At 43.4% G+C, this 15443-nt stretch overlaps 1 protein-coding gene across 1 annotated transcript in view; it reads right to left on the reverse strand.

Moving 5' to 3' along the window:
- Positions 1-7460: 7460 nt before the first annotated feature.
- The window catches only part of RAB2A (RAB2A, member RAS oncogene family), a 77942-nt gene continuing 69959 nt past the window's right edge, over positions 7461-15443 (reverse strand). Inside the window, exon 8 of the mRNA XM_074944335.1 lies at positions 7461-9352. Coding sequence (XP_074800436.1) covers positions 9257-9352 — 96 coding nt within the window. The 3' untranslated portion in view covers positions 7461-9256. The remainder of the gene's footprint in view (positions 9353-15443) is intronic.

A 15443-nucleotide genomic window follows, 5' to 3' on the forward strand; every position in this document is an offset into this window, starting at 1 on the left:
AGACATAGGGCCAGAAGGGGTTCCTTTTTTTTCCTGTAGGGCTTGTAGATGATGAAGAGGACAGGGCCACACAGGATCTAGCAGACATGGCAGTGATTGTAAGAGGTCCAAAGTAATGGAGGCTGGAGTAGAAAGATGGATGGAGCTGGGGGCCAGACATCAGAGTGAGCAGACAGAGCTGGAGCAAGAGAAGCTTGCTAACCAGGACAAACAGGCTGCAGACAGGAGAAGACAGTCAAGTCATGCCCATGGGACCCAGGACATAAGGGTGTGCCTGATCAGAGGCTAGCAAGCAAACAGTTATGGGTATAATACCTGCAGCCCTTAGTCAACGTGGACACTGAAGAGGTTCTAGGATTCTGATTGTAGGAATCTGGGGAAGTTATTTTTCTTGATATGTAATTTTCTGTAATTATGTAATAGGGTGAAACCCTGAGGGCTCAGGCGGAAACCCGCCATAGTCAGACTCAGTGGCTGAGGGGGCAAACTTGATGTCTACCCTCACCAGGGAAACAGAGTCAGTGCTGAATGTTTGTGGTGAAGAATCCTGCTACAAGCAGTGAGATAGTGGTTCAGCTAAGAGTTGTTATGGGTAAGGCTATGTTTTAGTTATGGGTATTTTTAGTAAAAGTCATGGACAGGTCATGGGCAGTAAACAAAAATTCACGGCCCATGACCTGTCCATAACATTTACTATATACCCCAGACTAAAACTTGGGGGGGGGGGGGAATGGCTTGGCAGGGGCTGGGACAAGTTCCCTACCTAGCTCCTGGGAAGCGGTGACCTCTAGCTCCAGACACGGTGACCTCTGCTCCACCCCAACCCTGGTTCTGCAGCTCCCATTGGCTGGGAACCATGGCCAATGGGAGCTGCGCCTGCACCTGCAGGCAGATGCAGCAGGTGGAGCTTGGAGCTGAGGGAAGGGAATTTCTGTCACCTGGGGAGCGCCTCCGCCCCAGGTAAGCACCGCCCCATGCCTCAATCCCCAGCCCTGAGCCCCCCACATCCAAACTCCTGCTGCGGGGAAGCTGAGACTGCCCCAGCAGCAACTGGTGTGGCTGGCCCAGGGGCTGCCTGAGCTCCCAGGCCAGCCACATGGGCCGCTGCAGAAGTCCTGGAATCCATGACTTCCATGACCTCTGTGACAAACACAGAGCCTTTGTTATGGGCCAGTTCAGGGCAACTGCACTTGTATTCCCTCTCTGTGGTCCACCATGGACACCCACTCTAAGCTCCTGGCTCCTCAGCTTGAGCAGGGACCCATATCTGTCTCCCTTCTGACCGGGGTTTTTCTGGTTGCACAGTTTCCTGCCTACACAAGGATATCCCCAGCAAGACCCACTGACTAAAAGGCCAGCATCTGTGCTTTGTTTTCTCTCTAAAGGCAGTGAAGAGGGTAATTGCCTTCAGCTGCAAGTTACCACACAGCTCTTCCTAAGTACATGCAGTTATTCTTAAGGTGAAAGCATTACAGAAAAAACATATTAAAAAACATGTTCCTATATGCATGCTAACAGCTTACAAGAGGTCACTGCTCAGTCTTATGGGGCTCCAGTAGGTCAAATCCTTCCAACCCCTCCCCAGGGATGGGGATCCCCCTTGGACAGAAGGTCCTGTTTGTTTGCTGGATCAGAAAGAAAGCCCTAAATCGGTGTAAACTCAGGCTATTTATCCAAAAGGCCTGCCTTTGTCTGTTGGTCTCTGCAAAATCCAGTTTAAACTAGTATATGCAAACCTCTCCAGGTGGTGCTACTTGTCTGGTGGTGTTACAACCTGTGTCTTCTTAGCATATGAGCAACATGCCTCAGGTGGTACGTAACCAGCATTCATCATCGAATTTGGTGAGGTGATTGAATCATTAGCTTCCCTGGCTTGGGCTGGGCACTGAGGCGTGTGATGTGAACGCTGATCCATGCCCCGCACAACCTGAGTCAACGTGCCTAATCACCCCCAATGTGCTGAGTTCCTGACAAAGCTGTGGTCATCCTCTCCCATGGAATACAATCCCGCATCCACAATGATAGAGTAACTTAATACAGTAAAATCTCCCAACGATAATACAGGAAATGGCCATATTGTTCACAGGCCAGAACTCTGCTGGGACTGCGAAGACTATAGTACAACCAGAAGGTGTGGTGGCCAACAATCCTGCTGGGAGTGGTGAGCCACTGATACAGTTAGAAGATGCCAGAACTCCACTGGGAGCAGAGAAAGTGGGCACAGCTAAAAGGTGCTGTGATTCAGATATCCACAGGGAAAGGCAAACTGAGGCGAGGCCAAAAGGTGATGTATGCCAGCGCTCCTCTGGAATGAGGGAGACTGGGTAGTAAAGAGTGCTGACAAATTCATGATACCTGGCAAAGGATGGAGAAATCCCCAGAAGGATGTGAGGCAACCGCTAGGGGAAGTGTAGATGGGAAAGAGGGGGAAAGATGCCTTTTACTTTATAGTTTGTGTGGTCATTTGAGATATAATTAAACCTAATGGGATGGGGGAAGGAACACATCTCGACCCCACAGGGGTATGAACACAGGAACTGACCTATAATGGCATGAAACTACATATTAGTACAATCATTGGAATTGTTTAATGACAACGTATGAAGTTCAAATTAATAAGTAGAAACAGCAGATGCTCTGTCTAGAAGTGGAGTGCCTGTTCATCCTGGGATACTTGTCACATCCCCTGCTTTATTCTTGTTTGAAAGGGGGAGAAACGTGACAAATTGGGAGTTCTGTCTAGACCATCATCATAGTGAATGATTTTATGAAGTTGTACCATGAAATGACTGTCATAGAAAGCAGGGGTACTGGAACAAGGGGGGCCATGTCCCCTCCTTTAAAATGTGGGAGGGCCATACCTACACAATTTTTAATATGGGCATAGTTTGAGGGCACAGGCCCACATTGCCACCACAAACTGCAAACTTCAGGCAGGCACAGAGCACCAGTGGCAGCCCCCACCCCAGTGCCAACCTCTTCCCGGTGGTTGGGGGGTGAAGTGGGCCTTATCCTCTCCATGCCATGAGGCCAAGCTCCTCTCAGTAGCCCTGCCCCTCCTCTTCCACTCAAGGCCATGCACGAAGCTGGAGCTGTGCAGTGGTAAGAGCTGCCCAGGGAGCCCAGGACCCTCCAGCTGCCCTGGGTGGTGCGCCCTAGGGGGCCATCCCCCCTCAGTGCAGGTGGAGAGTCCAGGGCTCCCCACAGCAGCCCAGGCTCTCTGGGCGGCTCTTACCACTGAGCAGCTCTAGCTTGCTCAGGGCCTGGGGGAGGGAGGAAGAGGAGGAGCAGAGGGTGGGGCCATGGAGAGTAGCAGGGCCTCATGGCCCCCCCTTCGATCAACATTCCAGCAGGCCTGACAGAAAGCCTATATGTACGTAGATCAACCTTGAGTTAGCAGGATTGCATCATGATTCTGCCAGGCCAGAGCCAATGTTGAATGATCAGCATTCAACAATGGCTCATTCAAGGTAAACCACTTTGGCACAGTGGGTTTGCTGCAGCTAGAAGGAGACACTTCCTCCTCTTAACTGAAAGGAGGTGGGGTTGGAACGGAATGGAAAGTTAGCAGGTGACCACAATAGGAGTCTATAAAGGGACTCAGAAGTGAACGGGAGTGAGGGGAGAAGAGCCATTATGCACCAGATTAAGATGAGGGAGGCTAGCGCAGGGGCAGAATAAGCAAGGGAACTGACAACCCTGTCAGCCCCTCATAACACAGATGGATGCCCCAAGGAAAGGGTGGGCTATGGAAGGGGATTGTAGTTCTGAATGTTTGTTTTCTATGATCTGTACTCTCCTGCACTTTCCAGGATTAAATATAACAGAGTATGAAGACTGGACAAGGTGCACACCTGTGTTGACTGTTTCACATGTACTATATGCTCCTGCCAGAGTTACACTGTAAATTAGAAGCTTCACACCACTGGTTGGAGTTCTGGGCAGTATGTGTAAGTAACCAGGGAGTCTGTGCCCAGAGGGCTTATGGAGCTAGACAGTGGGTTCCAGCAACTGGAAGGGTCCGTGGCAGGGATTGTGCCTAGGGCCCCTGAGATCGGGGCAGTGGCTGGACTCCAATCAGGCTCGAGGACCTTGAAACAGCCCTGGGACTCCAGAGCACAGCAGCTTCGAGTCCCCTCACAGCAAACTCAGGGGATGGCCAAGAAGCAGCTGAGACAGAATGGTGATGAGGAAAATTCAAAAAATGTAAGTCCCTTCCCCCGCTTTTAAAAAATAACTGTTGTGGGGTAGGTACACCCTGTCGCAGGGTGTCAGATCACATACAGTCAAAAACAAGTGAGCCTGATTATAAAGCAGCATAGTATGGTCTAGTGACCAGAGTCCCTTGGTCTGCCTTCACTCTCAGGGCAGAGTGGCCTGATATGGTGGCCCAAGTCAATAGGCGGTCCTTTCTTCCAGGCCTGAGTTGCCCAATGGCCAGAGTCATTAAAGCAGTCCATCCTCACAGGGCTGCGTTGGCCTATTGGCTGGAGTCACTAAAGTTGCCTATTTCTGTGAGACTATGTGGCCTATTGGCCCGTCAGGGAAGTGGACACCACCTAGAGAGTTGTGGCATATGGGGGAGGGGGACTCGGGCCCTCCCTGCTTCTATGACTCCCAGCCCAGGGCCCTGGCAGTGGCGAGGGTACTCACCCATGAGTCAGTGGTGATCCCCTGAAACATGCTGACCTATTTCCTAGTTCTATAACCAGAACAATGTCTAAGTGCCCTGGGCTGTTTCCTATCCTGTCTTCTGCTGCAGTGGTTCGCAGCTCCTGACTCTCGTTTCCCTCTCTGGGTTCTGCAGGCAGGCTAGGATTTGTCTGGAGCTAGGCCTGCCTTGGTTCTGTAGTCCAGAGGCTGTATCAGCTCCTAGGAAAGTGTGTGTAATCTGCATGTTTCCCCTTCAGCAGACTACCTGGGCTGCTTCCTTTTATATCCTAGCTCCAGCCTGAGCATGCCCAGCCGGGGTGGAGGGGTGTGGCCTCCTCAGCCTGCAATGTACAGTTAACCCTTTCTGGGACAGGGTGGGGTAGGTACACCCTGTCACAACCACCAAAAATCAGAACAGTATTTTTCTTAGAAGAATTAAGTATTTTAAAATATCACCTAATATATTATCAACATCCACAAAAAAGGGGGTGGGAGTGGGGCTGAAGACAAAGAAAGGAACCGCACACAATGCTCCTCTAACCCAAATGAAGTTACTAAACCGTATGAAGGGGAACAAAGAAGACTAATATTGTGAAGAGCTTTTGTTGGATGAAATTGACAAAAGCTCCACCATGTTTAAATAAACTTTTGCAATATTAAATCATTTCTAAGCAACTCTGAGAAAATTATTTGGCAGATCACAGGTTTCTGCATCTATTAAATGCTACTTAAGCCTTTCTTGCATGTTTACATGTCTGGTACAACAGCACTGTTTAAAAGAGTCTTTTATGGGTGTCTCTCTCTAAAACATTTTGTACTACTGAGTAGAAGCAAAAGCCATTAAAAAGTGGTGTCTATCACTAAATTCTATAATGGTATCTACTGAAAAACTCCATGGCACTAACAAAAGAGCTTGAAAACAAAATCCTACTACACTATGGAACAAAAATGTAATGCTCTGTCACTGGGTGAAGATACATGAAGTTTCTATAGAACAGTTGATGCCGATCCCTGGCAGAGTCATGCTTGAAGTGTTTTCGAAGCAGACCTTGCTATTCTAGAACATCCAGAGCCAACTGGCTTTTAGGATGCTTGTGGCCTCATAACCTCCAACTTTGTTAATTTGTTGTCCTAACCCCCACAAATTCACAGACTATCCAGAGGTCAAACTTATGGAGGTAAATGTACAAAAGAAGTATACGTGTGGAATACATTACTTTGAGTTATTTTCTTTTCCTGGTAATTATTCAACAGATGGTCTATTCATCCACTTATATAACACTATTCTATGTAACAAATAAGCCCAACAAATTAGTGTATTTAACAGTGTTAGGGAATACTGCTACCTTTAACTAACAAAAGGCCTGAGTCTGATCTCACTGTGGTGTAAAATCAGAGCTAACGATTGAAGTTGTTGGAATTACACTGGCATAAAACCATTGTGGGCAAGAATCTTTAAGTGAGTGTTCCTAGATTCCGGGAGATTGGTTACTAGTCACATTAGGAATGATACAGAAAAGCCTAGAAGTTGCTTGAGGGAATTTGCCATCCTGAATTTACCATTTCTGTACTCAGCAGTATTTTTACTCCATATTGTAAGTTAGGAGAGGGACAGAAACAGTTAGCAAGTTGCATAATAGTGTACCTTGATATGACTTTTCCATTGCTAGTAGTGGCTTTTCATGAGATTACAGCAGCTGTTTAAGTCCCTGATGTACACAAATATTTAAATTCCATTGTCATCCAAGCAATTTCTTGGCCATAAAAATGCAATGGGTTTCTTGACTGCAACTAGGAAATTAGACAAATTATCACAGCTAGTAAGGCGTAAATAAAGTTGTAATATTTGCCACAGAATTGTCATAACCTTGGTAAAGCGTGCTGTGTAATTACAACTACCCTAGTCCAGCCTGCTGCTGGTGGGAGTGTTGAATATCCACGAAAAAAATTGGTAATTCCTCAAAACACAAAAGCAACAAAAGGATGCAGATGGTATATTACAGTGAAAAGTATTGGTGGCCGAAGCAGGGCAGCAGGACACCCCTCAGGAACTAACATTAGGCCTGTTCTAGCTCCTCCTTGAAAGTACCAGATTATGACCAGTAACAGGACTAGGAGAGCAGTGGATTCTGTAGCAGAACTCCTACTACATTCTTCTACTGGAGTAGGATTAGCAGCATGATCAAAGTCAAGATTTTATTCCAATCTGCAGACTTCTGAACAATACTAGTATAGTCTGAAAACTAAGGTTGGCTCTCTGCTAGAGACGCTCAGATTTCCAATTCTATAAAATGTAGAGTCCACCAAGCCTTCAGCAGGTGAAATGGTTGTCAGATGCTTCTTTAGATCTACTCCAAAACCTATCACTCATACAGGACATGATCACCCCCTGCCCTTTTCCTGGGGGTGAGGCTGTATTGGAGAAGGGGAAGCTCTTGTCCATTAGACTTCTTATACTGACAATTGCTATGGCCAAGGAAGGCTGGCTCCAATTTCCAAAATGGCCTGAATTTACTATGGAGCACTGTATTCCTTTCTCACAGCTCCAGGATCAAGCACTTTACCTTTGCAGCACTGCCAGCCCCCAATATCCTGGAAGCAAAAAGACTCTTGGCTCACATAAGGTAGCAAGTTGTATTGCTAGACTACCACTCAGATCCAAGGTAGATTTTTATTCTTAGATTTCTTGTGTGGCTACCCGATCATCACATTGTTTACCACCACTACCCATGTAACTGATTAGAATGGATTCAATCGGTGTAGCACCATACTCTTCACACCTCTGAGTCAGCACAAGGGAAACCCCTTCTTTTTTGTACTTTATAAACATTTCAAGTTGTACACAGTTTTGGCTTCAAATGATGTTATATTACAAATAATTAATATTCATAACTGAGATAAATATGGAATTACATTATAATGGTCTCACAATGTTCACTAGTTGAAAATATAGGTGAAGGATATAATGTATTACAGACAGATTCCAATACTTCTACAACCATAACTGGGTAGGAAGAGGTCTAAAATTAGAATCAGTGATGATCATTTGCTCATTAATAACACCCCCCCTTTATAAAAATTGCAAAAGATACTTTTAAACTTTATTTAATCTCAGAACCATTGCTATGTTACACTTCTCAGAGTGAGCTTTATCACTTCTGATGTTAACGTTCCCTTTTGTAGCTTGACAGTAAGTGTGGATGAATTGAGGGGGGAGTCCACGTCCCCAGATTTATGCCTCACTCTCTGCTGGACCATTAAGACAAAACTTGTAGCGGAAATTCTTTCCTTTAGAGAGATATATGAAGCGCGAGCTAGCATCAGTGTCACCCCTTTATTTTTGAATGTATAAATATGAAAAATAATTGGAAGTTTTCCTCATTTGCAGTCAGACCGATATTAATATTCTGCACCTTAACAAGTTTAAATACTTAAACACAGAATTTTATTTTGCACTGTTAACTATTTCATTATGAGAAAAAATAAAATAAACCACCATATTGAGTAAAGTACCAAAGCATTTCGAGTTTTGGCTTTTATCAAGATTTTCAATCTGGCAGATTTATTGTCACACCCCTTTCACAACAGACAAGATGCTTACCATATATTTAGGATTACAAGTTGCCACTGAAAGAAAACTTTACACAGTCACTGTACAACTAGGTTGAAAAACTGTCCTGCATGAAAAATATACTGAGAAAACAAGCGGTTAACAAGAAAAAAATATAAGAAAAGATCAGTCTTCATAATGTGCCATCTTAAAAGGGTATCGATTCCTCCTGTATTTTTCATTCATTATACTGTGTTTTTACCTACAGTATTCATTAAGGCAAACTGCTAATCCATTTCTGAAGAGGTGCTGTGGAAATTGTGGACAAACAGCAAACATTTGGCATTAAAATAGTTAACACATATGTAGCTTCCAGTAATATACACTAAGCATTTTTCTTGGACTTGAGGATAATGGCAGGAGAGGATGAACATGCTAACAATGTCAAAAAGGTTTAAAATTCAGCATCCAAGCGATTTCTAATAATGTTTCTGTAGTTTTCAAGCTCTAAATAGTATAGAATTTATGCAAATGCATTAAAGAATTCTAGCTTGGCAAATACACCCAAGCAGGTTATTAAACTATATATACAGAAAGTAAATGATAAATACAGAATTAAAAGAGTCCTTCTGCTTTTCTTTATAGCCTTGAAAATTGACAAAAACTTGGACAGCTCTACAATATTAAACATTAGGTAACCACAGTAGTTGGAAACCTAACTACACAAACTGATTAAAATACTCAGATGACTTTGTAGTGTTTAATACAATTCAGTTTGTAGTCAAGGGCACAAGACAACATTTAACAAAAATAATCACATCAACTGAACTAGAAATCAAATGTAAATAGATATGAATACAATCTCCAAAATCTGTCTTTAAGTGAACATTAACCATTTATTCAAAGTTATACAAGAAGTTGAAGGATAAAGTCTTCTTCTGCCGCATGAAACCAACTTACAATAGTTTCATGTCTCAGTTGAGCTGCAGTGGGGGGAGGGTGAAAGAACAAGTTAGTGGGCCCTAGTCGGGCAGCTAGAAAGTAAAAATAGGTTCAACAGCAGCCTCCACCAGCTTGTTGTCCTCCCTGATTGCCTGCAAGTGTTGCATTAGTGGCAGCATGCTGAGGGCCAATTTTAATACCGTTTGCCTGAAATAAAAAAGTTGAATACACAGCAATTACTATTTTAAAACATTTTAATATGCTGGAAAAGACTAAAATTAGTCCATTAATTTTTGTTTATGCACATGTCTAAAAGAAGTTCTCCTTTTACTTTCATATACAATAAACCACAGAAAAAACTCCTATTTAAAACTGTGCCTGGATGCAAATAAGGAAGTAAAATTAAGGGAAAGATGTTTTCCTTCTTGTTTCAGTTTTTCTCCATTTCACTGCTATAAAACAGAACTCTGCCTGTTATCAAACTGTTAACATAAACACACAGGAAGAATAGTATTTAAATGCTATTCCACATAAAGTAGCAAGCTTTTAAAAATACATATATACATTTCTAATGCACACTTAAAAGAGATGCAAAACCTCCACTGGTTTAATACAATGTACAACTTTTTCTCTCTAGACAGCATTTATTTCCATGTTGAATCAGCTGTACAGGCTAAGGGCATACGAGTGTTCTGTGTCATCAATAATTTCTATGATCCCCAAAGACATGGCAACTTGCCAAGAACCCACACACAGCGTAGCTCTTTCATTCATCAAACTCACACTTATATCTTAACCCTCACTCCCTCAAGTGGATTTTACCTAAAAATACAGCACTTTGAGAAAAGTAATACAGTAGCTTCAGAAATTAAGCTCTTAAGGAAACTTTGCGTCACAGTAAATCTCAGATTTATAGTGCTTGGCAGTTGTTCTGCAACAGTAGTAGCCTTGGGGTTTCTGGCACTAGCTCAGTATTGACAGCAGCTGATGTGGTTTCTTTTCGCTCTTTGACTCCTCTTTAATAAAAAGCATGCCCTATGGCTCATTGGTTTTGCCCCCTCTGGGCTGGTAGCAACTTCTTGAGGAATCAAGGAGCCAGACTTGGCATTAAGCCAAATAAATAGCACGGACTGTTGGCTCTTGACAGCATATTGCAATCAAAGCTCCATAAGGCACAGTAAAGCAGTCAGCTAGTATATGAAACTCGACAGATACAATGAGCATGCCTCTTCAGAGGCCCTGATTACTGTCCAATTTATAAAGCATCAGTTTCTAACTGAATGGCATCTCCTTTAAACCAACTCAAGATTTTCTGCTATATTAACCCTGAAGAATTTTGAAAAACTGAACAAGCTGGATGAAAAAAAGGATATCAACATAATGAAATATTAATTAAAATTTACAAATAATTTTTGAGACGCTGGGATCTTTGTTTTAAGAACCTATGCTTAAGACTGAAGTCCTATTTAGCTACAGGTCACATAGTTCAAGCAGCTGGAGTGGTAGTGAAGCTTCTCTCTAATGCCTTACTAATAACGTCTATCACTATAACTAGAAGTAACTTTTTACTTTTTAAGCTTCCATGTGCTGAAACAACTTAATGCAGTTCTGCTAATTCCTTTGTGCCATCTTCCCCAACAGTTCAGTGACTTTCATGTCCATTAAAAGCAGTCAGATTGACACTGCTAGAAAATGAAAGCCGTATTCACAGAACAGGTACAGAATGGTTGGTGGCTGTGCACAATCCTCCATGTCGTTCCAACCAACTGGCCTTAGCACTGATCTCAAGGGACATCTCTACGGGTGAAAGAAAGGCTATGTGCCAAGGACATCCCAGACTGCCAACAAGGGTGCCAATTAGTGCTGACTGTGCTGCTGCTTTGTGATGTGGACATTAGTCCACCGAGAACGTGACTGATCCCACCAACTTACTTCAAAAGGGCAACGAAGAGCTATATTAGATGATAACTTTGATTACTAACCTGTACTGAATTTGAACCAGTGATCAGATGTGAAAGGCTCTCTCTCCCTGAGCTACCCAGAGCCCCCTCACATAGTCATATTCAATATAAGGGCATATGATGTATCTGAGAATTTAAGGACATACATCACAGAGATCTACTCTGAGACAGTACACGTTGATCCAGAGCAGAAATTTTCAGTTGTTCCAAGACATACGGGTTTTTTTGGCTTTAAGAATTTCTTTACTACAGAATAAGAACAAGCCATAATCTTTACTTTGCCTACAGAAATTCCTAACAGTGGGCAGTATTTTACTCCCTACAGTAACCAGCTATGTAAGTCTGGATTATTTAGTCATATTTCATGTAATTCTCAAAGTTAATTCTTCCCCCCTCAGTCTGGGAGTACATGTAATTACTGGACAGTTATAGGAAGGTGCCATTTGATTTCTAAAAATCTACAGAATCAGTTTCAGTGGTGTCACCCTATCTGGAGTGAATGGGTGTACTTGCTAATCCCCTGGTTGGTGGAAATTTTGATAATATGTCATCAGGGTCAAGCTGGGTATCATTCAAAAGCCCTTTCTCCCACGAACACAATGGTACCAAACATGACAACCCTAGAATAATTCTGTAGATAACATTTGAAAAAATGTTTAAAAATCAAAGCTTTTTAAATTATACTCTAACAGAGGCACGTCAAACATGCAGGCCTCTCAAAGTTAAATTGTGGCTCTCGACTAACAGTACTCTGTTATCAGTTAATGCTCAGAACATAATACCTGATTAAATTTTTTAATGTTACAGATTACTATAAATGGAAGAAGTACCTCAAATTTATTTGCCATTATTGTTAAAAAAGAAGCAGCTCAGTAGTATTGATTATCAGCTTGGTTTATTATGCCAAAAGAGTTGTAATGAGTAAGGCTCCATGTTTGTCACGGATTCTGTGACTTTCCATGACCTCCGTGACTTCTGCAGCAGCTGGTGCGCCTGGCCCGAGGGCCGCCTGGCCACCTTGGGCAGGCCCCGGTACAGGTGCACTGGTCACTGCTGGGGCAGTCTTGGGCTCTCCCGCCCCCCAGCAGCAGGAGTTTGGGTGTGGGGGCACTCAAGGCTGGGAGATAGGGTGCGGGGGGCTCGCCAGAAGGGTAACAGGAACTCCGCATCCTTAGCTCCTAGCTCCATGTCCTGCCTCCGCCCGCAGGCACCGCCCCTGCAACTCCCATTGGCCGCAGTTCCCAGCCAATGGGAGCTGCAGAACCAAGGCTTGGGGGTGGAGGCAGCACATGGAGGCAGCACATGGAGCTAGGGTCGCTGCTTCCCAGGAGCTGGGTCGGGAGTCCACCCCCACCCCACCCCCACAGGCCATTCCTCCCAGCCCCCGTGGGGCCTCCGCCCCAGGTTTTAGTTAGGGGTATATAGCAAAAGTCATGGACAGGTCACGGGCCGTGAATTTTTGTTTACTGCCCGTGATACGGCCATGACTTTTACTAAAAATACCTGTGACTGAAGTGTAGCCTTAGTAATGAAGTACCGGTTAAGAAGTCAGCATCCAGCCAGAAATTACTGGAATCCGTCCGGAAACAGTATGCACATAATTATATAACATAATTAATTACATTCCTAGAGTAATTTATTACAAAATCCTTGTTTTTACTTTGGTCTTGATAATTTTTAGGCATCAGTTGGGAGACAAAGAGTAGCTGACTCTTTGGAGAATACCACTGCAGAGTTAAACACGATGCTCGGTGGCACCTTACTATATAAGGCTATAAGAAGTGCACCCATAAACTGAATCTGACAATGTTGGAGAGGAAGTACGTTGAGCAACAGGAAAAAGTTGAGGATTCTGGGACAAGTGCCAGCTACGGGCGAGACACCTAATAGTAGGTCCCAAGACATACATTTTGAGAACAACAACTGCTTCTTCTGCAGTAAGCAGGAAGCTCAAAGGCAACCATTAAGCACGTTTCAACAGGTGAGAAACTACATGAAGCAGTCACTTTTAGCAAGAGCACTGCAGGGAAAGTAAAGTGGGTACATTGACCCAAAAGACACCCACGCACTTGACATTGCATATCACATCCTACGCCAGAAATGTATGTAATGTGTTGCACCAAGCCTTACGCCAGTAATGTATACAATGTGTTATGTCAAAAGGGCAAAGCAACAGAAACCAACACTGATTTTACGACTGCAAACTGTGCGACTCAGCTGGAGTTCATAAATTGCCTCAAAAGCGCTCTAATGGATGGGAAAGTGGTGGTGATGGCCAACGCAGAACTAAGTACAGTGTGCTTTGAAGGGATTGAAGAGGAACAAATGCTTAGCAGAAAGGCTCTTAAGAAACTTACTGAAGATGAACTGTGGGATATGGATGTAGCTTTTTCAATCCTATCTGCAGAAATGCATCATAGCACCACACTTTTTGCAGCTTTTAAGGATACCAAAAGCAGAAGAAAGCACTGATGTTAATAGTGATATTAAGACTGTTTGCAGCTGCTAAATTTATATGGAAAACTATTCTGTCCTGGAGTATATGGGAGTTTCAGGGATCCGTAATGGAGGACAAACCTAAAAAATATATATATATATATATATATATACACACACATACTGTGTGACCTGTTCTACCTCTTTAAGAAGTGCATCAGTAGTTTCAATGACTTCAGAACGAGTATATTAATAAGCAAGCATAGCACAAGCCTCATGTACGTGCGTTTGAGTGAAAGGCAGGTTTCCAACACATGCATGACAACTGTGAGACATGTAGTGGTAGATTACACATAAGTAGCTGTTGGTTTATCAATTCATTCCAAAACAGAGTACTCCACCTGGAGACTGCAATTGAAAATTAGGTTCTTTGCCATCTGCTGTATCTTCAAGGAAGTCCAAGTTCTCAACAGCACTAAATATAAAACTATCCTAGACAGGGTCTGGAGGAAGACACAATTCTTCATTCAGTTCCATGTGGCAAAGGTATCCTTTATGCCAATGTGATGGTCTGCTATTAGAAGTGAATTAATGGGGTCAGTCCCTTCCTCAAGAGCTATCTGAACCAGCAAAAAACTGGGTCCTTGAAGGAGCTTACTAACTTCATAACTCACTCATTTTCCTATCAAGATCCAAAAATTCTGAAGCAAGAAGTCCAGTTTTCAATGAAGTAGCAGTTAAATAGACTACAGTAGAGCTTTCTACATTCACTAACCTTGACCTCACTTGGTTTGTGCAAAAGTCAGATGCACTTCAGAGGCAAAAAAAATAATTGAGTATGGTTTCAGTTGAAGAGCTAGAACACACCCTCAAATGAGTTGGAAACCCAGGACACAGCATACCACAACATTCCAGAAGAAAGGTACATTCTCCAACATGGTCAGCCTTTAATACGACATTACAAACGGTGCCAGAGCAGAAGACCCACGTATGCATCCTGCCAATCATACCTGCTAGTTAACATTCTTTATGCAGCTGGAACACATGAACAAATATATCTGCACAACTGAATCAAATATGTCATGACACTAGACATGGTCCTTTACAGGTCTGTTCAACAGCAAACAACATCCTGTGATGATCTTTGTGGATGGTGGAGTCTATGTCCTGGTGAACTGTACATATTCTTTACAGAGATACATATAATTGGATCCTTTGTTGATGGCACTGGTGTTCCTGAGATCTGGGGGGGATTTTGAACAGTGATAGTACTGTAAACCAAATTCTTGAAGAGAAAATGATGTGACGCGCTATGGAAGCACGCCACTGAATGCTTGTTGCCCTTCAAAAATGCTACCTACAAGCCTTCTTTGACAAGCATACTGATGTGTCTAAAGTAATTTCCCAAAGGGTTCAGGACTTGCAAGACCAGTTTCACAAATCCAATGTACATTCTGCTTATAATGATCTATTGAGCATGATGGAGAGCTGCATCATCATCATAGAACAGATGAAGCAATTCAATGAGGTTGAAATGATGACAAAGCAAACTTTCAGGATGGTGCAGCAATACATGTAGATCAGTGGTTCCCAAACTTGTTCCGCCACTTGTGCAGGAAAGCCCCTGCTGGGCTGGACCGGTTTGTTTACCTGCCGCATCCGCAGGTTTGGCTGATCGCGGCTCCTAGTGGCCGCGGTTCGCTGCTCCAGGCCAACACTGTACTATCAAAATTTCCACAAATCGGAGGACGAGGAGCTGGGAGGGCGGTAAGTCCCCATGACACGCCACAAAGGGCAATATCATTGAAATTATGATTCTGTAAGATTTTTATAAATCAAATGACACCTCTCCCTTATTTTTCCATTCACTAATTTGCCCACGGAATGAGATTTTACTACAT

The sequence above is a fragment of the Natator depressus genome, chromosome 2 (assembly GCF_965152275.1).
Source record: "Natator depressus isolate rNatDep1 chromosome 2, rNatDep2.hap1, whole genome shotgun sequence".
NCBI classification, from domain to species: domain Eukaryota; kingdom Metazoa; phylum Chordata; order Testudines; family Cheloniidae; genus Natator; species Natator depressus.